This window comes from Xiphophorus couchianus, chromosome 8, assembly GCF_001444195.1.
Source record: "Xiphophorus couchianus chromosome 8, X_couchianus-1.0, whole genome shotgun sequence".
In the NCBI taxonomy this organism is placed as follows: domain Eukaryota; kingdom Metazoa; phylum Chordata; class Actinopteri; order Cyprinodontiformes; family Poeciliidae; genus Xiphophorus; species Xiphophorus couchianus.
The window spans coordinates 18986266-19009287 of NC_040235.1; the positions used below are offsets into that span (position 1 = coordinate 18986266).

The 23022-nt window shown below is 37.1% G+C and overlaps 1 protein-coding gene across 7 annotated transcripts in view; it reads right to left on the bottom strand.

The window, feature by feature from the left end:
- Positions 1-22524, bottom strand: part of mapk10 (mitogen-activated protein kinase 10) — a 39102-nt gene extending 16578 nt beyond the window's left edge. For 3 of the 7 annotated variants that reach the window (XM_028026190.1, XM_028026188.1, XM_028026189.1), the window contains exons 1-3: positions 22177-22523; positions 4655-4726; positions 2563-2732 (exon numbers count right to left, since the gene is read on the bottom strand). In XM_028026190.1, the coding sequence (XP_027881991.1) occupies positions 2563-2732; positions 4655-4726; positions 22177-22179 (245 nt within the window). In that variant the 5' untranslated portion in view covers positions 22180-22523. Of the gene's footprint in view, positions 1-2562; positions 2733-4402; positions 4425-4628; positions 4727-22176 lie in introns of those variants that run through there. The other 4 variants (XM_028026184.1, XM_028026186.1, XM_028026185.1 and 1 more) reach the window with 4 other exon arrangements.
- Between the last annotated feature and the right edge of the window lie 498 nt (positions 22525-23022).

The window sequence follows — 23022 nt, forward strand, 5'->3', positions numbered from 1 at the left end:
ATTAACAGAGATTGATGAAACATAGTATGCTAAAAGTAGCTTCAAATTGAAGCTACTGAGTTTTCAGACACACAAAATGTAGCATATTGCACTAGAACTCAGTATTTGCAAATACTGTACCTGATTATTGGTTCAGTGGATCAATGGTTCGGTTTGTTTACCATTTGTCTGATTCATTTACTCTTTCTGTAGTTGGTCATAATGTTGAAATTTAAACATTACTTTGCACCTTTGCTTCACTCACTATCCCGGGTTTGTTTATGTTGCAGTTTCCATCTATGTTTATGTTTTGGTTAAAGCTAACACTTCTGGATGAATTTGTTTGTTTTGTTTCAAGGAATATTTATGATAAATTATTTGTTTTCCTTTTTTACTCATCATTGTTTGTCCCTTGTAGATTCTCCAGAAGGGCCAGTGTATGGGAGGGGCCAGCCCAGTGTTTCCAGCTTAAATAGCTGGATGATGTCATTGATCACATTGCTAGGTTCAACCAATTAGAGTGCTTTCTTTTGTGTGTTGTGTTGTTTGTTTTTTCTTTAAGGTAGCCTTTTGAGTTGTCCTATATTACATGGTTTATTTTACAGACCATTTAAATATTTAAATGAGTTTGTAAATTAGATTAGATTGTTTCTGTTTAGATTTTGTTTGGTTTGACCTGCTTCATTGTGGTTTAGTCCAATCAAGTGCAGATGTGTTGCCAATTGACTACAAGAACGGTGAGTTTTCAGCTGCTCAGGATTCATGTCAGAGCCAATAAAATGTAATAAAATTCTTCGGAGGAAGCTGGAACCGAAGGCTGATGCTGTGTATTGTTCATCTTTTTGACCCTTTGACCACACTACTTTATAATAACATGGACTGGCAACAACATAGGCAAAATAAATCTTAACAGAAAGCAAGATTTTCCTTATTTGCATGTTCTCTGGCTGAACTAGGATAAATCGCCTGATTGCATAAGCAAAGCAGAATGTGTTCTCGCTGACTTAGGCATAATCTTTTAAATCTATCTGCTTGTGTGCATGTTGCTTATTTGAGGCTAGCTGTTGGAACTGAGTCACAAAGATGTTTATGTAAATGTGATTATGTCACCCATCTGAGGTTCACACTGAAGATAACCAACAATCTTTTTTTTAATGTTTTATCACCATGTTGAGAGCAAACAGTTATTTCAACTTATACAAAAACAAATTTTTGATATTATGCATTAATGCATCTGTAAACATCTGAAAAAGATAAGTTTCATGCTTGATGCCTCAAATCAGTCTCTGTTTTTTTGTTGTTGTTTTTTTTGTCTGCTGTTACCACCAGATGACACCAGATGCCATCTGTGGGCAAAGTCAAGAAATATACAGCTGGGAAGATACAGTTTGATGTCCTCTCTACAATTGATCTCTAAAAACATTATCCAAACCTGCCTCAAGCCAACCTGCAGCCACAAAGAATTGGTTTTGCTACTTTTTGGACCGAAGTAGCAGAAGGCAGAGATTATAAGAGGGCACATGGAGGGCAAAGGTGTTGAGATACATCCTAAAGCGAAACACGTCAACTTGGATCATCGGTGTGGAGGATTCTGAGAGGTTGTATATTAGCACAGTGACACAGCATTAGCATGAGCATGAGTTATGAATGTGTTTGGTGGATCGACAGAGATGGTAAGAAGCATTTCTTTAAGTGGAGCTTTGGCAGTCGTTCCACTGCATTCTGACAGGGAAGACGTGAGGTGAATTACAATGAAAGCTGGCTCCCTCTGCAATCTGGATTAAGGATTCATAAGAGGACTGTGGTGATAGACCCTTAAAATCCATTTATCTACAATGCAAATAGAAAATATGATATCAGCTCACACCTGATAAAAAAGATTATATCACAAATACTGATACTTGATCCCTCTAAGGAATATTTTCTCTTTGTTTACATATATATATATATACATATATATATGGCAATATGTATATAGTCATAAAATACTCTATATTGTCATAAAGAACCTTACAAAAGAAGTGACTGAAACATCCCACTTTTAAAACATCAGCTGCAACTTCATCTTAGCAGCGTTTTTATTACTTGAAATAGGAATTCATAAACACTTGCTGCTGTCACATTAAAAAGTTTTAGATCAGAAGTTTTTGCTCAGATAATCATACTATGAAAGGAGTTTGTTTTTCTTATTCTTAAAAGCACAAAATGAATCAGAGAGCATTGTACATTCAGTTGAATCAGCTATATAAGATATTAAAAAACCTTGAAAAGAATTATAAATGCTTACTAAAAGCAGAAGTTTATCCGAATTACTAATAAATGCCTTAAAACGCATGCTTTTATGCCATTTCTATATCAAAAGGCAGAAAGTAGAGTTCGTAAAGGCTCTCTTTGACCAAATGTGAAACCAACCTCCACTATATAATCACAAATTTTATCAACATTTGAAGCAATAAGCCACAGAACAAGGAGACCAACAGTAAAACTGAGACAACCTAAACATTAAATATAACAAAGAGCCTCATCAAACAGCTTTGTTTTAAGCCAGGGCATAAAAAACAAAAGGCGTGGCTGTGAACTTACCAGACAATTCCCTGAGCTCCAGAACCAATGGGCTTTAAATTCTGGTAACGCTTTAGAACTGTGAAGGTGGAGTCTCCCACTTCCACACTGTAGAACTGGTTGTCCACTTTGCTTTTGCTCATGTTGTAATGTTTGGCAATATATGACACATCCACTTGTTTGCCAAAACCCTGCGCGAGTCAAATACAGCACAGTAGTGGCGTTAGTCTTGCTGAAAGAGAAAGGCATGGTTTACATTTACAGCAGAAAACCCCAATTACTATGTTCAATGCAATTAAGTATAATCACAAAATAAAAGGAGATATAGCATATACAATACATAACATTGTATTCAGTTTGGCAAAACTGTATTTTATTTTTTTTTTACTATTTATCAATCAGCATTTAAATTGTTTCAACACCTGATTACTTTTTTGAATTCTACGTTATACCATATATTTCTGTTTATAGGCACAACAAAGGAAGCATTTGATAAAATAAATGTCTGGTGTTGGAGCTCCTGTCTGAGAAAGAACTTTTTAATAGTCTCTTTTTTTTTAATAGTACTTTTTTAAGTACTTTAGATGTTTTATGGTTCTCTTAAATATGGTAGATTTTAAATCCCCTGAGCAGTTTAGTTGGTTTCAATTCTAGGCTTTGACTCAAGTCTTTTTATTACTCAATTTTCTGTTATACTGCTGAGGTTTATTATTCTGTTGAAAGGTTCATTGTCAGTTTGACTTTTGCTTTCTCATGGACGACAGCACATTGTCATCATGTGGTGCTTAATATCATTAAAAAGAGAAAAATTTTAAAATTTGTTACTCTTAAAAAAGGCTCAGCTTCATCTGACGATATTGTTCCAAAACGGTATGGGATTTAGTTTATGTTTTAGGTCCAAAGAAGGTACATGTTACATTGCTTCACACTTATTTATGTTCATAAACTATAACACATAAATAAATGATGCACATTAAAAGATGTATTTCTGTTCTGTAGTCACAACACTTTGACACCAATAGTTAAGAAATTCACTCTCACAGGAGCTCTCTTCACTAGCAAGATCAACAACAAATCCTTAAACAGAGGATTATGTCTTAAGACTTAAAACGTTTGCAACATTGTTGCAAATGATCCCAGTACCCTGAGATTTGTGTGCAAGGATTTAAAGGTACACTGCAAAAGGTGCAAAATCTGTTGTTGCCTTACAGAAACATAAATTCTGTTTTCTACCCGAAAATATAGGCAGCAGAATAAATACTGGCCATGTTATTACATCAGGGCCACTAATTGCTTCCCTCAGCTGAAGACATTATTGCATCATTGTGCACACAATAGTTAAGCTGCAATTACGGGCATGGAAATAGTGGCACAACAAAATAATAATTAAGTTAATTACAGACTGTAATTACTCCACAGTTCACAAACCAAATAAAAGCACACTGTTGGGTACGACTGTGTAAGTTCAGCCTTAAAGTTATACAAGTCAAAACCAGGAAAATGTACATAATGACATGAATACACATAACCTGTGATTTGATTCATTTTTAATGTTTGGCTTTATTGGAGTACCAACAGTGGCTGTTAAACATTAACATAAGATGCATGTGCAATCCAACATAGCATGCAAAGCTCCTGAGTAATTGCAGCTGCAGTGAAAAGGTCCAAAGCAGCTCTCACACACATACTGTACGTATGGATTATGCATACTCGAAATGAGTTTGGCATTTCAGCTGTACGAGGTCAGTGGGAAGCTGGCAATTAAGTCCCACTTTAGCCAAATGTCTCAGATACAGATAAGCACTTGAGGTATTGAACTCCAGCAGGAAACTGGGTCTGCACTGGAAATAGTTTTGCATACTTAATTGTCACGGTGAGGTTAAAAGCTCTTCATTCGCTTTCATCTACTTTTGGAATTCCCACTGGAAATATACAGCGATTCCAGACCATTATGCAGGATTTTGTTTTTACATGAAATGAGAGGTTTTGTGAGCACCAGTCGCTGTAGAACCCTATCAGAAACACAGCAAACACAGCAAAAACACACATAGGAAATACGGGGAAATGGAAGGGATTGAATACTGTACCTTTTTTACCTGTAAGGAACACACACCTGACAAAAAGCTATCTTTACATCCAGGACTGGTTGGCTGCAGTTATATAAGAAATGTCTGCTCATAAATACCTGGAAGACACAAACAGGGGAGAAGAGGAGTCAGAGAGTGATTGCAGGGGGCATGAGAGGCAGGGAAGTGCAAATACCTTTGCTGAAATTATTCACATGAGTGATGGCCTCAAAATATGTTCTGCACCTTTATAGAAAAAAGAAAAATAGCTGCACCTTCATCTGGATCAGCTTTATCTTAATATGCAAAAGAGCAGCTTAACTTATGATGGAGCGTCTGAGAAACTAGTTCTGTGGAAATTTGTCTTTGCAGTCTCTCTTTTTGCTGTGGAACTGAATCCCTCAGGAACATTCACAGCTGTTTTTTCTCTCTCCCTCCTGACCCCATCGTTCTCAATAAAAATGAGAAAAACAGCAAGTCACCGCCACCCACACCTCTATAAATATAAACTGACCAATACATCAATTCCTCATCAGAGAGCAGCACAGCAGGACGACAGAGATCAATGTCTATCAGCCTGCAGATGGAGATATAAGCAAACCTGGGGCTATTATAGACAAATATGGTTCATTAATGACTTGTTTCAAGTGCACAGAGACTGATTCAATGATTAAATAAGAATATCTTTATATCTCATTACTTCTCAGTTTTTATGCTTACTTTCATATCTATTCTAAATCTTTTGAAAAATCGCAAAGCAGGGCTTGCACTGCTTTCAGAGTCAATGCATGTTTTTAGTCATTGCACAATTTATTTTGGAACAAAGATGAGGTACACACCAAACTAAAGCAGACACGTTTGAAGCAAAAATCTAACTCTTCAGTCCTTTTTACAACATATTTATAACATCTTCATCTATTTTCTACATATTTAATCTATAGCGACAACTACATGACCATGAAATCTTGTAAAAGTAGACCATTTAATGATGCAACAATGATTTTTATTTTAAAAATGCTTGTACCATTATACTGCATTAGTTTGCCTTGGTAGAAAATTAAATCAAAAATCTCTTGCCAAGATTTGTTAACCTGAATGAGTTGAAGACGCTGTAAGATTTTGTTTTTATTATTGTTCCAGCTGAGGTAGGATTAGATTAAATTATTTTCAATGTGTGAAAAAAAAAATCACAATCCTGATAGTTTCAAGACAGAATGCTCTGACATATTGTGGAAAGAGAAGAAAACATAAAGCAACTTTGGCGGAATAATGCCATAACAGGATATCTAAACAAGGAAATCTGTTATATTTCAGCTTCAACAAACATTTATGCTTGCCGCTTACTTCATGTATACATTTGTCTTTACTTGTCAAATTCATGAAACAGAAAGCAAACAAAAATGGGAACAAATATCCTGTTTAATATCAATCTATGTTGACTTTTTGCTGTGACACTACGAGACTATAAGGGGATGATTTGTGTTGAGACAGAGACCAACAATTGTCATTATTTGTAACAGTACTATATTACTACCAAATACAAAAGCGTCACAGCATCAGAGACAGCACTGATATTGTGATGATACACAAACGTCAGAAGGTTTTACAGTGAAAGAAAGAAAAATGAGTCAATTTGGCTGACAAGCAGCTTTTGCCATTTTTCTGCTTTTTTCATACAAAGGAAACAAGATACAAAAAGTGTATACATTCATAGAAGAAAAAAGTCTGTCCAGAGGGTAAGAAATGAATTAACTTCTTCACAAGTTTGGATAATTTCCCAGACCTTTTTTTTATATATATTTTTTAAAACTTTCAAATGATGTACTTTCTGAAACTTTCTGTATCACCTCGCTCCACCAGGGCTGTATTAGAGTCGCTGCTCATGCTTTGATGTCGGTACTCAAAATGGAACATAGCGGCTTTAAAAGAAGAAATGTGGGCCACAGAGGTTGGAGATTTATGTTGCGGCTTAATTTTCTGACCTTTAAAAAAGTGGCCCATTTCTTTTATCCGGGTCTCACAAGGGGTAAAAATGTAGCGTACTATGGCATAGAAAAGGACAGAAAGGGAGAGCAAAAAGGAGTAAATAAAACATGCAGGTGAAAAGATGAGACTTTAAGGACACCTAGTCAATAAATCATTCACAATCTATCACTTGTTTATAATGATTTCGCAAACCTTTGTATATTAGACAAAGCCTCATTGTCACCATGAAGACTGGTAGTGTACAGTATCTGCTGATAATCTGACTGATCAATACTAAATCAGTTTTAGTAGCAAGACAAAGCAACAATCTTTAACCATCTGTGTGCACAGTATTGCACTGCAACAGTTCAAACAAAAAGATATTATTCTGTTGTGCGATATAAGACATATTTGGTATAATGCTTATCATAAGCTTCTGTGTTTGTTCTGTATTATTTTTTACATTTAAATAAATCCCCCCAAAAATGGTGGATTTTTTGGGGGGGAAAAAAGCCACCATTTTTTCCCTATTCTACTGTACATCTATCTATGAAAAATAGAAAGGATGGCTGCATGGATGTACTAAATTGTCCTTTTCAGTGTTCAGCATATTCCAAGGGAAATTTACACTGATTAGCACTCATGGTAAAAAAAACAAAAAAAACCAAAATGTTTTAAAAGTAACTTTATTTAGCATAGCCTCACAGAAATACATTTATTAAGTGGGGATGGGGAGAGTCATTAAGTTGTTAAGAAAAATAATGTTTGGTTAATGAACAGTGGATGTAACTGAATTTTCTTTTTAACATCTAAAACTAATCAGAGTGTCTAAGGACTTTTAATTAGTAGCGTATGACTTTTCATAACCAAGATGTGATAAAGAGGCTGATTTCTCTCTCTCTCACTCTACAAAATAAGGAAAACAAAATGAAAAAGTAATATAGAATTGCTTTACTTTAGTAAGTTGGGAAGGGCTGCAAGAAAACTGAAAATTGTTTAAACTTGACCTTGTCTGCAGTCAAAATGATAATTAAAAAGTTAAAAACATCTGGATCTGTGGCAAAAAAAAAAAAAAGTCTGGATGCGGACGCAAGTTATTTTTACTTTTCAGAAATTCTTGAACAGTGTGGAGTGGTGTAAGGGAGGTCAAAGTTTGCGGTCAGGGAATTGTAGCAAAGAATGGCATCACCAGGTCTTCATACCAACAATTTATGTTAAAGTTTTTGTACAAATGTTGGTACCAAAGGCTTTCAGTTTCTGTTCATCAGCGATGAATTATTTAGCATCTATATTTAGCTATGGAGTACCTCAGAGTTCTAGTTTACGTCACATACGATGTTTACTAAATTTAGTTGCTCTAGGATCTTTATTGTTTATAGATCTATTTGGTCATTCAAGCTCACAGTTCTGCTTCAGCGATGTAAATACGGAAAAGTCGTGAAGACAAATCATCTTGGATGGGGAGCAATTATTAAGAAAAATCTCTGAAGCTTATTGCTAGGAAACTGCACAAAATAGAAGGTGTCTTGGATTCTCCATAACAAACATTTAGTGTATTTTTTTTTTACTCATTGTCCTTAAAAGTGTCATTGGTTGTAGAAGGAGCTTGAAAGGACAATGTATGGTAAAATATGCGTTTTCATTTAAATAAATTAAAGACAGTCAATATCATTTAGAAACTGAATGAGTAAGGACAACTGACATCTAGCCCTGCTATTTTAATTTTTTACATAAATCACACAGCTGGAAATAGGTCAAACAAATCTGAGTAATTATCAAGAGGAATTTATCACTGAAGAGACAAAACGAAAGTTATGTCAAATCTTTCCTCCATAAAACCGGACCTCCAGTGAACTCACTGAGCAAAATGAAAACAGCAGATTCTGAGCTTGCTAATTCATTGCTCTCATTCTGCTGATGGTGATTATGGATAAAGTGCTGTTCTCAAGTCTGCTGAGGTTACACTCAGCAGCCTTCTTCAAAATACCAATTTATCATTCCAACTACATACAGCTATCCATAGAAGCTGAGTGAGAGATGAGATCAAAAGTGCTTAGGGTTGTTTTTGTAAGCTCAGTTTAATACACAATAACGTTATGTTGCATATATCTTATATTTCCGTATTTTTGCAAAATAATTTGCCTCTCATGATTAAACCAACATAAAAAATCAATGGAGAGTAATTATGGCTCTTTTATGTTTTAAAAGTGTGCGTCCCTGGAACCTTTCCCAATTTTGTCATGTTACAACCACAAACTTTAATTTATTTTAGTTTGTATTTGATGTAAGAGACCAACACAAATCCAAGGGTAATTGTGGAATAACAACAATAATTCTTATTATTTTGAAATTAAAATTTGAAAAGTGTGACGGGCATCTCTATGGCTCCCTTCACTGTGACGTTTGTCAATTCAATTCAGCACAACCATTGGTCCTAACAAGTAAAAGCCCAGCTCTTTGCGTGCAATTTCATCTGATTACAAATTCAAGTGTTCTGCAAATGCCTCAGAGGTTTCACAGAAACCAAGATAATCTTTAAGTCCAAGGAACACAGCAGACAGGTCAAGGAAACGGTTGTGCTGAATGATCTTAACATCTCAGGAAGAACCATTCAATCACCTTAAAATGAAAGGAGTATGGCACAACTGCAGAATTACCAAGGCATGGTTACCCATCCAAACTGACTGGAAGGACATTAATCAGATAAACAGCCGAGAGGCTTGAAATAATTCTGAGTATGCTCCAGAGATCTACAGCTGATGTGGAAGAATCTGTCAAAAGGAAGAAGAAGGTGCTTTCTTCAACTATCATTATAAAGCTTTTTTATATATAAGGTTGGAAACTAACCCTGCATATCATCCTGAACATATCAATCCCATGTTGAAACATGACCTTGGCAGAATGATGCTGCCAAGGTCATGATGCTGACCTTGATATTGTTGATATTTTTCTTCAACATGTACACTGAAAAATGAGAATAGGTGATTTAACTTAAATAAATTGCTTTAATTGGTCACAAGCAATTGGATTAAGTTCATCAAAGTTAATTTACTAAGTTTACTAAGTAAAACAAATGTAAAATAATTACGCTGGAGAAAAGCAATTTATTTAAGTTGGAGCTAAATTCTCTTTCTTCCTGTGCATAGAGCAGCTGGTTACATACTATATTGTTGTGCTAGAAAACCTACTGGAATGGCACAGTCAAACTTTAAAAATAACTGGGAAATGTTGCAAGATTTGGAAAAAAAAAGTTGCTTACAACATGACTAAGCTTGAGAAAAATTTCTACGAAGAATTAGAAATAGTTTCTAGATGTTACAGTTTCTAGATGTGCAAAATTTGTAGAGAAATCCCCCAAAAGACTTTCAGCTGAAACATTCACGGGGGATGAATGCATAAGTATCCACACTTTTCAGATGTTTCTTTAAAAAACAAAAAAAAAAAACATTGAAACCATGCAAAATCTTCATTCCTGTTCTTAATTATGCTATACTTTGTATTCCATTAAAACTCAACAAAAATGCATTGAAACTTTTAGTTGACATGACAAAATGCTGAAAGGCTTAATGAATCTGAATACTTGTGAAATGATTCTACAATCATTTTCCTAGCAGAGAAGCATTTACAGATTTTAGTCAATGTGTTACTAAAATAAATTACTCCTTGAACCAGTTTGTTACAGATTACTGAGAATGGAGGATTCTCGTGAAATCTAAGCACAAATCTCAGAATATTGAACAGAAATTTAGTAATTATGTATGTTTGTATTATTCACAAACTTTAAAAAAATCAGCTCATCAGCAACAACAACAAAAAAAATCTCTTGAGTTGTAGGGACATTGGTATCTGATAGTTTTATATCTGCTTTCGGTCAAGATAACCAAAAACAACCCTGTTTATCCCTGAAATGTGAATATTTCCAATCCCCCTGCCAGAGGAGCTTTGCTAAATGATCCAAACTGAGATAAACTGCCAGCAACAGTGACAGTTTTACAGGAAGTGTTGGGAGTGGTGGGAGTGAGTTGGCAGATGTAGAAACCATTAGCAGGAGTGTGATAAATGCTCTTGATGCAGCATTTAGATTATATTTAACAGCATGGCAACAAATCAGAAAACTGTAGCACAAACACAAAACTTTGCATCATACCTTGTTTTGAAAATTTAAGAAAATATAATATTTTATAATGTTTTTTTACACAACCCAATTTTAAGTTCTGTAACTTCTCACAGTTGCTTCTCTTGGTTACACTAGGAAGACATTGGCAGACAAGCTCTGCATGGCAAGAGCTCAGATTTATTTGAATTTAAAAGTTACTGACGTTGCATCAGAGTTTAAAAAGCTGTGTAACTGTAAAATGGAGAGGATTCAGATTCAGCAGTATAGATTATATATAAAAGTGCCAATTTGTAGCAGGGAGAAGGGCTCAGCTGCATTGCCACTCCCTGTTTAGTGGAATTAACAGCAGATGTCAATTCTCCAGCAGACTCAAAGACTGAGTCATTTTGAGGCCAATTAGGAAGCCCCCGTCAAACCCACTCTGAGACCATGAAACTGCTGTGCCATCCATTGACAGGAATCAAGAATATCTGGGCCATGAAATCTATTTCTGGATCAGACTGATGAGTAACAAGACACAGAAACAAACTAAAACATAAAACGTTACCTCCTATGAATGTTTTTATGGACTTCAAAATATTAAAAGTTGTCATGACATGATATGCAAAATCAAACATAACTCAAATTAGATCAGAAATTTTGACCTAAATCTTTCACAGATTCAGAAATATATCATTAGCACAATATATAGCAAAATCAAAGAGGTAGTGGAATGAATAAATTAAGAGCAAGTGGATAAGGAGGTAATGTATTAGGTTCTCTCAAATAATCTAAACCATAAAATGACATCCACATGTTTTGGCACCTTGACAGACGTGTAAAAATCCTTAAAACGTGTTGATAGTGAGCGTGACAGAGTTGACATCAAGAAATTAGTTCCACTACACAATCAAGAACAGTCCTGTCGCAAACTCATTTCTACAGAGTGGAAAAAATATCACCTTAAGAAAAAATAAAATAAAATTTTAAATAAAAATTTTTGGTGCTGTAAATATTGAAAAACTGAAAATTCCTCTAAAAACGACTTAAAAAATATGGGAACTTTTGAGTATTAATCCATAGATTCTTCTTTCCCAATGCTTTCAGTGCATTAATGTTTCTTACATACATAGTGCCTTTTTGCCATATGTTATTCAAGTGTGGTAAATATTTTGATATTTGTGTGGAAATGGCCACAAGAAAATAGGTACTTGAATAAGCTTGAGAATATCAACAGGCAGAGCAATAATAAACTGAACTATGACAAACAAGGCTGGGAGTAAACCCATGTCCATCTTGCACCCACATAGAGGAGGAACGGAGTGGAGGCAAAGAAAAATATCTCAAACTCAATGATGGAGAATTTCAGGACAGAAAGGCCTCTTAGGCACTCCAAATCTCCATGACAACCATTAGGCACGATTATTCTCAAGTGGTTACTTGGGAGTGAATCTAAAAAAAGCTTTTACAGTGTTCTAAAATAACAAATCTAAGTTTCCAGAGTTTGCTTAGCTCCTGGTTGATCTGGTATGAAATAAGTGATGAATTTGTATAACGGCACCTAATGAAACTGCTGGGAATGACAGGGTCTCCAAGTCTCCATAATAATGATTTATTTTATTGGTGTTTTTTGTTGTTGTTGTTGTTGTTGCTGCTGTTTATACATGTGCCAATAATTGTAGATGGTGTTTTACTACTGCAGTGGTACAGCTGATAATTATTAAAGTCACCCTGCTGGTGAAGTTGAGTTGGAAGAACAAACAACCTAAAAGTGAATTCCAACATTTTTATCCATTTTTAATGGGTTTTTTTTTTTACAATGCTTTCCTGAATTTCATTTGTCACATAAGCAGCATATAAGTTAACTGTTCTTGACATTTAGCTTTGCAGAGGTTCTCATTTGCATTGTCGACGTTTAAAAGCACCTCCAATACGGCCAGTTGAAATTGTATCCATATAGCCAAATGTCACGGTAATATTTATCATTATGAATTATTATAGTTGATGAATAAATAACAGCTTTTGATCACAAGAGCATTTGACAGTATAAGTATAATGTTATTTTTAAAAGTTTAAAGATGTTTTACTCCCCCACACCTCCTCCATGCCAAGCCACAAAACAACATGTGTCCAAACTTTTAGAGAAAATCACCAGGCCAGATTTTTTCCTCCTCCAGGACTTGAACAGTTCTATGGGGTTAGGAAAAGGGCAACCATCTCTGCAGAATCCACACATCTTGGACATAGACTGTTTCAAGTTTTACTCTCAGCGCTATTTGCAAAAACTGGCCACCATATAGAAGGTTTCTCTCTCTTTGGCAAACATAATCAAAACCGTGCACCCTGAGCTATTCAGGAAAATAATAATAATTGCACAACCACAAGCTGCCTTTTTAAAATAAATGTCTGCACACACACTTATACATACTGTTCCTATTCTTTTTTTTTTCCATCCATCCATCCATCCATCCATCTTCTTCCGCTTATCCGAGGTCGGGTCGCGGGGGTAGCAGCTTCAGAAGGGAGGCCCAGACTTCCCTCTCCCCAGCCACTTCTTCTAGCTCCTCCGGGGGAATCCCGAGGCGTTCCCAGGCCAGCCGAGAGACATAGTCCCTCCAGCGTGTCCTGGGTCTTCCCCGGGGCCTCCTCCCGGTGGGACGTGCCCGGAACACCTCACCAGGGAGGCGTCCAGGAGGCATCCTGACCAGATGCCCAAGCCACCTCAACTGGCTCCTCTCGATGTGAAGGAGCAGCGGCTCTACTCTGAGTCCCTCCCGGATGACTGAGCTTCTCACCCTATCTCTAAGGGAGAGCCCAGCCACCCTACGGAGAAAACCCATTTCGGCCGCTTGTATCCGCGATCTCGTTCTTTCGGTCATGACCCAAAGCTCATGACCATAGATGAGGGTGGGAACGTAGATCGACCGGTAAATCGAGAGCTTCGCTTTTTGGCTCAGCTCTCTCTTCACCACGACGGACCGGTACAGCGCCCGCTTGACAGCAGACGCTGCGCCAATCCGCCTGTCGATCTCCCGCTCCCTTCTTCCCCCATTCGTGAACAAGATCCCGAGATACTTAAACTCCTCCACTTGGGGCAGGACACCCCCCCTGACCCGGAGAAGGCACTCTACCCTTTTCCGGCTCAAGACCATGGCCTCGGATTTGGAGGCACTGATCCCCATCCCGGCCGCTTCACACTCGGCTGCGAACCGATCCAGCGAGAGCTGCAGATCACGATCTGATGAAGCCAAAAGGACCACATCGTCTGCGAAAAGTAGAGATGAGATCCTAAGGCCACCAAATCGGATCCTCTCAACACCTTGGCTGCGCCTAGAAATTCTGTCCATGAAAGTGATGAACAGAATCGGTGACAAAGGGCAGCCCTGGCGGAGTCCAACTCTCACCGGAAACGAGTCCGACTTACTGCCGGCAATGCGGACCAGACTCTGACACCGGTCATACAGGGACCTGACAGCCCGTATCAAAGGGCCCGGTACCCCATACTCCCGGAGAACCCCCCACAGGGCTCCCCGAGGGACACGGTCGAACGCCTTCTCCAAGTCCACAAAACACATGTAGACTGGTTGGGCGAACTCCCATGCACCCTCCAGGACCCTGCTGAGGGTGTAGAGCTTTTTTTTCCTTTAAGGTTTAAGTGTTTACACTCAATGTCTGTGCATTGTGAACAAGTCAAAGTCCTTGTCTGTGCCTACAGTTTTGGTTGACTCTGATTCTTTTATTTTGTTAGAATATGCCCTTTTACAGTAGGATCGTGGCTTCAATAAAGAAAAAAACTGATAAAAGAAAGGCAGCTAACTAGAGTTAAGTTTGTTAAGTTTGTTTATTTGAATCCTAGGTGCTTTTATCAAAACATGTTACACTCCAATGTATGAGGAAAATGTAAAGATGTAAATAAAAAGAAAGGTTTTTATGGTTATGTTTAGCTGTTCTTTTCTGAATCAGTCAGCAGTGAAATAAAGAAGCATGTTTTAATCTCCTATACTTCAGGATGCTTTAAAATTCCCTAAAACCATCACAATGCACATTAGATACTTTTAAAAGATAATTTTTTTTGCATCGCGTGAACCATTTTTGGTCACATAATAATGGAAACAAATGTTCTGCTAAGTTGGAAACCAACTACATAAATATTGTATAATTCCATGTTTGCATAACAAACTTGCGGTTCTGTGACTGTGTTCAGTAGCAACACTGTGACAGTGGTTGAAAAATAGGGCAATCTTGTGATGTAGATGATTTGTGCAGGATTTCTAATATATTTAAACTACAAGTATTTAGGATTTCTGGGTCAGCTTACACAAACTTTCCAAAATAATTGAGCTTTTCCTGTGTGGGAAGCACCTGGATATTTATGAGAGGGCATGCAGTCTCCTTTGAGTCATGAGACCACTTCACTACCAGTTGGAGAAATGTAGCCAAGGCCAATTTATTCTGCACGGTCATTCTGTACAAAATGTACTTGACTGCAGCATACTGGCACAGAGGTGGTCCTCCTTATGAGGACAACATTATTTTTTTGAAAACAAAGCAGCAAAGCCAAAACAAGGAATATGTAATGTAATGTAGTTTGTAGGGCGAATCAAAATGTAGAAAGGAGCCGGGAGTATGGATCATATTGAAAAATGTTTAATGAAAAAATGACAGGGAAAAAAAACTTACAAAAGAATCACAAGGAGCCAGAGCAGAACAAAAAGAAATCACAGGGACCACACAGAAGTAACAAGGTTAGACAAGAAGAATGGAGAATGAGTTGTATATATACTGGAAAGGTTGATTATTGAACAACAAACAGATGACTGATTGGAAATGGGTTGCAGGTGTGAAGGTAGAGTGTAGAAGGCAGGCAGAGGAGAGAGAGAAAAAGTGGCAGAGGGCGAGGGAGAGAATGCTGGAGACTAGGAAATAAATTTAAAACTAAGGAATAACTAGAAACATAATTAAACTAAAGTAACAAAGAGTAACTAGACACAAGACACAAACATAACAGACTAGAATCATTAAGAAGGACTGAACTAAAATAAAACAAACAAGAAAGAGACTAAGGGACACAAAATAATCAAACCACAAAACCAACAAGATCCTTACAGAATAAAACAAAACAGCATTTCTTGTTTGAACAAAAAAATCTTTCATATTTTATAAAATTAAACTGAATTATACTTTTGATAATTATCTATATTTACAATCATTTGAAAAACTTAACTACTAAGAGAAACATACTCATATGTAATGCTTTCAGTGCAAGAAAAAGAAAATACTTATTTATGGCCCAAATTAGAAAAATAAATTAGAAGGGATAGAATGGCAACACGTGAGTGCAAAATGGCAGATTAAATTGGCAGAGTGATTTGGGTTTTCAAATTATGCCATGCTTGTGCTTAGAATTCTCAAAAACATAATAAACTTTTAAATTTTTGTCTTGGTATATTTTCCCAAATGTTGATGGGTTTGTTGGAATAATATGGTGTGTGTAATTCCAAAAGATGATCAGCACACAATAATTAGATGATCTAAGGCAAACACTGGGATTTTCACCCATGACTTAAAGATGATCTTTTTTGCATTTGATTTAGCTGAAGTATTTTTATTTCAGTACATTTATAAGTCAAATCATAATTTATCTCAGGGCAATCAATAGACAATGTAATAAACTTCAAATAAGAAACCTTTCAAATTAATTCAGTACTAGTATGATGACATTCAGATGAGTGAGTTCGATTTTATTCTAACCATCTGGGGCAAATTTCTTACACATTTGCATAAGCTTTAATCAATCAATATGTTGATGAATAGTTTAAAAGCAATTCTAGCATTGCATGGCTCATGCTGGCAGCATATTGGAGAAGCTCTGTAACATTAGTTCTGATTTGTTCTTTTAGTAGTGCTTTGTTCATATTTTTTGGGCTGAGGCATTGCATGTTTGGATAATTATTCCCTCCATTTTTGGACGCTGTGCAGCTGGAAAGGATTTTTGCTCTTACTTGTTTTTACTTTCGACAATTTCTATGATGCTTAAAAGGAGACTTCCTGGAAGGAGATAGTGTCAAACAGTGTTTCACTTCTTGGAAATATGGTAATCAATTTCAGGACTACTCATATTAATGTGCATCATTTTATGATGGAGCTAAACAGGCATCATCAAACTGTGCTGTCTTTTAAGAAAACACACATATTTCCAGCAAATGTGCATGTTCTCTCAATTTTCAGAAGCAGCATTCAACATTGACTCGATTTGCAGAAATGGACGATGTATGCTGTGATGATTACTGAATTTAGTAAAACTCTACAAACAAGGTCCTTATTATGGATGAAGTGTGAGGTGATTGCATATTTTGTATAAAAAAAAGTATAAAATGATGTGTGAAACACTCCCTGTTTATATAAGCATGTAAATATCCCGAAGAAGAGAAATAATAAACACTTGTTATCTGTAATGGGGGCTTTTAGGTTGTAATGATCCAGCTAACTCAATGAAAGATCCTCTGGCCTTTCGCCTGCTTGAGCTACTTTTTCTGTATCTCTCAGTTATTCTAAGTGACAATTTTATTTTGATGCGGTCACACAGAGTTTAATCTGTCCATCTCTTTTTGTCTGCACTGAACAAGCTGACGGACGGCTTTAGCTGCAATGATGAAACACAATGTACTGGTCCGAATGTCCACAGCAGCCACTGTTATTGTTGGCTCTTGTATCCATCATCTCTTCCTCTCCCCTCATCGCTCTTCCTCCTCCTGCCAAAGGCCTGAAAGCTACACTCTTTGTGAATGTCACACAATGCACACCGCAGCATTGTCCGTATCCATCCATGTCTTCGCTCTCCCCTCCATCCTCGCTGATCAGGAGAACCTCCCTTTCCTGCCTCCCTTCTTTTGTCCCTCCCTCACTCCCACCACTCCCGCTACCAGGCTCCCAGGCTGCGTTGCATGCGCCTCCCCTCCCCCTCCCTCGGCGCTCCATTGTGAGTGCCTGGTTCAGCAGCCTCAGCCTCGCTTCTTCTGCAGTATGCAGCTCTGCCTCGCTGTTGAGACTGTGCAGCCTGAGCCAAGCGTGGCACAGCCTCCTATTTGGGCTCAGGGGAGGGAAGGGAAGGGAAGTTAAGCACTTCTATAGCTGCAGAAAAACAAGACAGCGGCAGGACTCCAGAGCGCATCTACAGACAGAGAAACCCTGAATATTTACTGGCGTCTATTGATTTGTTTTGTTAGAGCTTCAAAAATGCCTTCTGGTCTCTACTGTGACATACCATAATTCATTATAAAGAAACAGCTGACGAATCTCGCTTAAATCACAGTTTCTGAACATCTCTGATTGCCTTGACTGCAAGCACATATTGTGAAAAATCTGATTTACTTTCCCCATTTACTGAATGCATCAGATCTAAGAGTTCTCATCATTTTCTGTCCAGAAATGCATTACCTAACATGAATTATGGCGCACTTCTGTGAGTTTAATAAAAAAATCGAAAAAAAAAACTAAGTTGCTGACTAAAAGGGGATAAGCCTGTAAACTATTAATTTCCTGTGGGATTCCAAAAGTATTATTTCTGTCTAAAATCCTGCAGCACATTTTTTTGTCTTTTTTTTTTATTTATCTGCCCTTGCTTTTAGAAAGAAAAATATAAATCAATCAAAATGGAATTGGCATGTCAGATTTTGAGGAAAAGAGAAACACTGTTATGGTCAGAAAAATAATGATCTGAACAAATTTTTGAAAAGAGGACAAAAAAATTACTTTATTTGAGAAAATTCAAAATATATTTAGATTTTGCATTAAACAGAAACAACAACTACTTCCCTAAACAAAACCAGCAGTTACTGAGTTTGTATTTTATTTAAAATTTAAGCTCTGGCTACCAAAATCCAACATATATCCAAAAAGCAAAGTGTCAAATACCTGTCAACATCTTGCATAAAACACTGTATACCAATAAGAAATATGAAAGGCTAATAGAACATTTAGTAGTATGCTGCTGTTTCCCAGCGCTGTCATTTGTCTGGATTTAATGCCCCTCTTCTAAAATCCATCCAATGGGCCCTGAGCTGCTACAATATGTGACCTTTGGCGACTCGTAATTCTCTCTGCAGATGTGCCCTTGGAGGATTGGAACAAAATCTGACACGGCTTTTAAGTGTTGCATTCAACCACCTGCAAAATCACACAAATACATGACGAAAAATAAAGCTGCATGTTTGGCAGACCAGATCTTTTTATGTAACTGTGCATTTCACTCTCTGTCTTTTTTATGTTTCTATCTACAGAAATGTAGAAAGATAAACTAACTCTCATGCAAAGTTTAATATTTAAGTCTTTGGAAAGTAAGGCTGTATAGAAATATATTGATTTATTAATTTCCTCAGTTAACATCATAGATCCAATTGTGTATATACGTCATCTTCCAAATAAAAAAAATACTCCTAGACCAACAATTTCATGCTTTCTGGTTGCCTGCTCTGTCCTCTAACCCAACAGTCTCTTGTGTTAGATGTGGACTCCTACTAAATCTGGTTCTGCTGGGGCTTTCTTCCTGTTGTAAAGGAAGTGGTTCCTCTCCACTGTCGCCCAATAATTGGATGAGGGATTACTGCAAAGTCAATGAATCAACGAAACTGGCAGGTATAAACACATTTTTGCTAACTGTTGCAATATACAATCAACTTAGAAATGGTGAGAAAATTTAAAACATTGAAAATCAATCTTCCTTGAATGATTTTAAAATATATTTGCTAAATATTGATACTGATACATTATAAAATATTGTAAAATATTGACTATTTGCGATATTTCTAATAGAAATGTATAACTTCGAGTACATCACAATCAGAAGGCTTTTATTGTTATTGTACCGAAGCACAACAAAGTTTAATTTCAATGCAGCTCATCCAAAGAAGACGAGGTACATGGTGCTGCAGCCGTTGAAGGCGCTGCTCTTTATTTATTTCAGTCTTAATGAATATATTTCAGTTTTTGTGACACTAAATCTATCAATCCCCAATTGATATACATTTTTTTCACTTTGTTCCAATATTTGAATCTGAATTTTCTGTATAACTCAAATATTTCTTTTAAATTAGCTTTTTATCTTTTTTATTTACACTGTAGAACCATACTAAAGTACATCATCAAAAAAGACAAGATTGTATTGGTACTGAATTTAATTGTATTTATTAAAATTTGGCAGGGAAAAATCCTCAAAGTCAGGGCTAATGCCAGTCATCATTATTGATCCCTAATCATCCTTCATTTTATACAGCTTTGACCTAGTGAATATTTAAAGGAGCAATAAATCTCAACAAGTGACAAATGTAGGAAAAAAATGTTTTTGATCTTGACTGTTATCGTTTTTTAGTTGCTCTTAGACGTAATCTTATGTTGTTTGGGAGAGCATTTTTTTCTAATCTTTATCTTTTTGAACTTGACTTTTTGTACCAAATTTGGGGAAACGTTGCAATGCCTTTGATAATAAACATTTAAAAGTAATGTTCTATATTCTCCTCTTGGCTCCATCACATGCATATTTGCAGTTGTGATCTTTTCAAACCTCACTTTTCAGGTTCAGAAAGGACCTACCTGCCTGCCTTGTCTCATTATTGTCCACATGTTAGTTTCTACTTGTCTTAGGAATGATACATTCTCACTTTGATGAGATTTAAAGTAAGGAACCAGGGTTTTATAGCTTCAGTAAATAATATTTCTCAGCAATGACAGACTTTTTTGATTTGTTTTTAATCTGTTATATGTACAAAACAACTGGTTCAATAAAAAACTATAATAAATGGAAAAAGGGCATGAAATTATCCAAATCTGCTATTTGGATTCAGATGAAACAAAGACAGATAATTACCATGGATTATTATAAATTGTACAAATGTTACTGTATATCTCAGCACATGGCTACAGATGAATATTGTTTATTTTGCTACTATCACCTAATAACATTCTATAACTAAGGATGGGCATTCTGGTGTTCCTAAATCTGAAGAACAAAATGGAAACGAAACACAAGTTTTACAGCACAGCATAACATTCCTTTGCTTATGGCTGTTTCCATTAACGATTCTGCATTGCATAAACAAGCTACCTCTTCAGAAATCAATGCCATTAATTGCCAGTTTGTGCAGACCTGCAAAGGCAACTTTGATTATTATTTTTTTAAACTCCATAGTGCGAGAACAATTTATATACACAAGAAATAGTTATCTTCCAGTATTTGGAAAGCACTATTTTTCATACACTTTAAGTAGGCCTAGCACAAAAATGACAGACAGATGTCATTTTCGTCAACTACTGCAGAAACAAACCATGTAAAGCTTTGGCGAATCAAGATCCGTTCCCTGCAGCTCTTTCCCAAGCCTGCCTTCTGAATAATTCAGCAGCCAAGGTCATGGCGCTAAAAACCCGCTCTTACCTGTTTTTAATGCAGACAGTTTGTTATGACACCTTTAAATCTTTATCAATATCCCAGCAAGCCTCCAGTAATGAGCACAATGAGAATCTTTCCCCAAACAATAACAATTTAAGAGCAGGTTTAATGATGCAGCTGCAATGATACATTCTATTTCTGCACACATGTGCAATCAGTGTATTAGATCAAATGATTTTTGAGTGTAATAAGGCAGTGATATGCAATAGAATTCCCCAAAACAAAGGTAATTCACACAACACTATATAGAACACAACACAAGACTATGGCTAAAAAACATCCTATCCATTTTACATCTTAAGTTTTCATAACAAGGCCAAAGAAATTCATATAAACCACAAACAGTAACAGCTGCAGCATCCAAACCGCAACAGAGAAGGAGAATACCAAAATAAAAAGGTCCCAAATCAATCTTTTTCCATTTAACCCAACTGTTTGACTGAAAGCACTACACTTGTACTATCTATAGTTTTCTCAGACTTATGAAAGATCCAAAACTGGTCTGGCATCCTGGAGAAGTAGTGATGCTCTGCATAATGCACGAGGTGCGCAGCTGACTTCTGAGGGGGAGGAGAGACAAGCAAGCCCTGCATGATGGCCTACAGTACTTAGACTTGTGTTGTGAAGGAGATTAGTCATCCAACGTCCATTTGCGGTGCCTAATCAAAAATGCAAATTGTGCCTTTTATGTTCAAATATTGCAATTTTGTAAAAGGTTTTGAGTTATACACCTATAGATCATGACTAACTGCAGTATTTTGTCTGCTTCTCAAAATGAGAAATTGTACCCCATTAGGTGATGTTCCTTTTTTTTTTCTTTGTTTGCAAGTAGAGTCCAGCCAATGAAGGAGCTCTGTGATGTTTTAGGCATTTCCATAGAGACGCTTGTAAAACATGTCCATGGGTGGATTTCTGCTTATTATTAAATCCCCTCACCAAGACACCACTACAGTGGACTTCATTAACCTTCAATTTGCAATCAATATTCATCACTCCACCTTCCTGGCAACTATAGTGCGGTGGTGATGGGGGGGGGGGGGGGGATTCACAATTTGCAGCGGCCTTACCATTCCGTGCCAGCTGATGACGATCCCAGTCCGGAGCCAGTCCCTTTCAAAACATCCCGACGAGAAACATTGCAGTGACCATCGCTGGAGGCGTAATAAACACGTTCATGCGGGTGAGCGAAAGGCGCTTTTTTTTCTCTTTTATTTTCTTAAAGACGAACGAGCGATGAAGAAAGAAAACCAACTAAAAAAAAAAGAAGCAGGAATGGACGGAAACTGAGGTTTGCTGATGCTGAATCACTCTTCCCTCCCAGCTCACCACCTTGCAACCATTGTGCTGCAAGATGCTGGCCGAACCATTGTAAGCCTACCAGAGCTCGGAGAAGGAGAGGGAGGGATGAGGGAAAAAATGGGAACGGGGAAATATGTTGCCATAGCAACCGCCCAGGAGCACGTCTGACGTCAAAGCCTCGGCAGAGGGAGAGAGACGGTGCGGAGAGGAAGAGCTCACATGGAGGCTGTCCCTCCAGATGGGAGGGGCGAAGTATCTCCTCTGTTCTCACTCTGTACCGTCCAACCATCCAATTAGGAATTCGTAGTTTTGTGGTGCAGCTGTTAGTGGGGCAGGTGTGTCCGACGATCCAAATGTTTATCAAGAATCCGCAAAAACTTTGTCGTACAAAGAAGCACAGTCCTTCATTGGAGGAAAAAAATAAATTTCATAGCATAGAACATATTATTACATAGGTGTGACTTCCTGAAGGACTGGTGTGGACATGTCCCCACCAACTTTGGCCTGACGGGGACAATCCCCACCTATATTTCCTGCTCCGTTCTTTGTGTTTATGCGCCTGCATCCATGTGCGGACAGTGACTCGGCAGCAGCTGCACGCTGTATCAAAACAT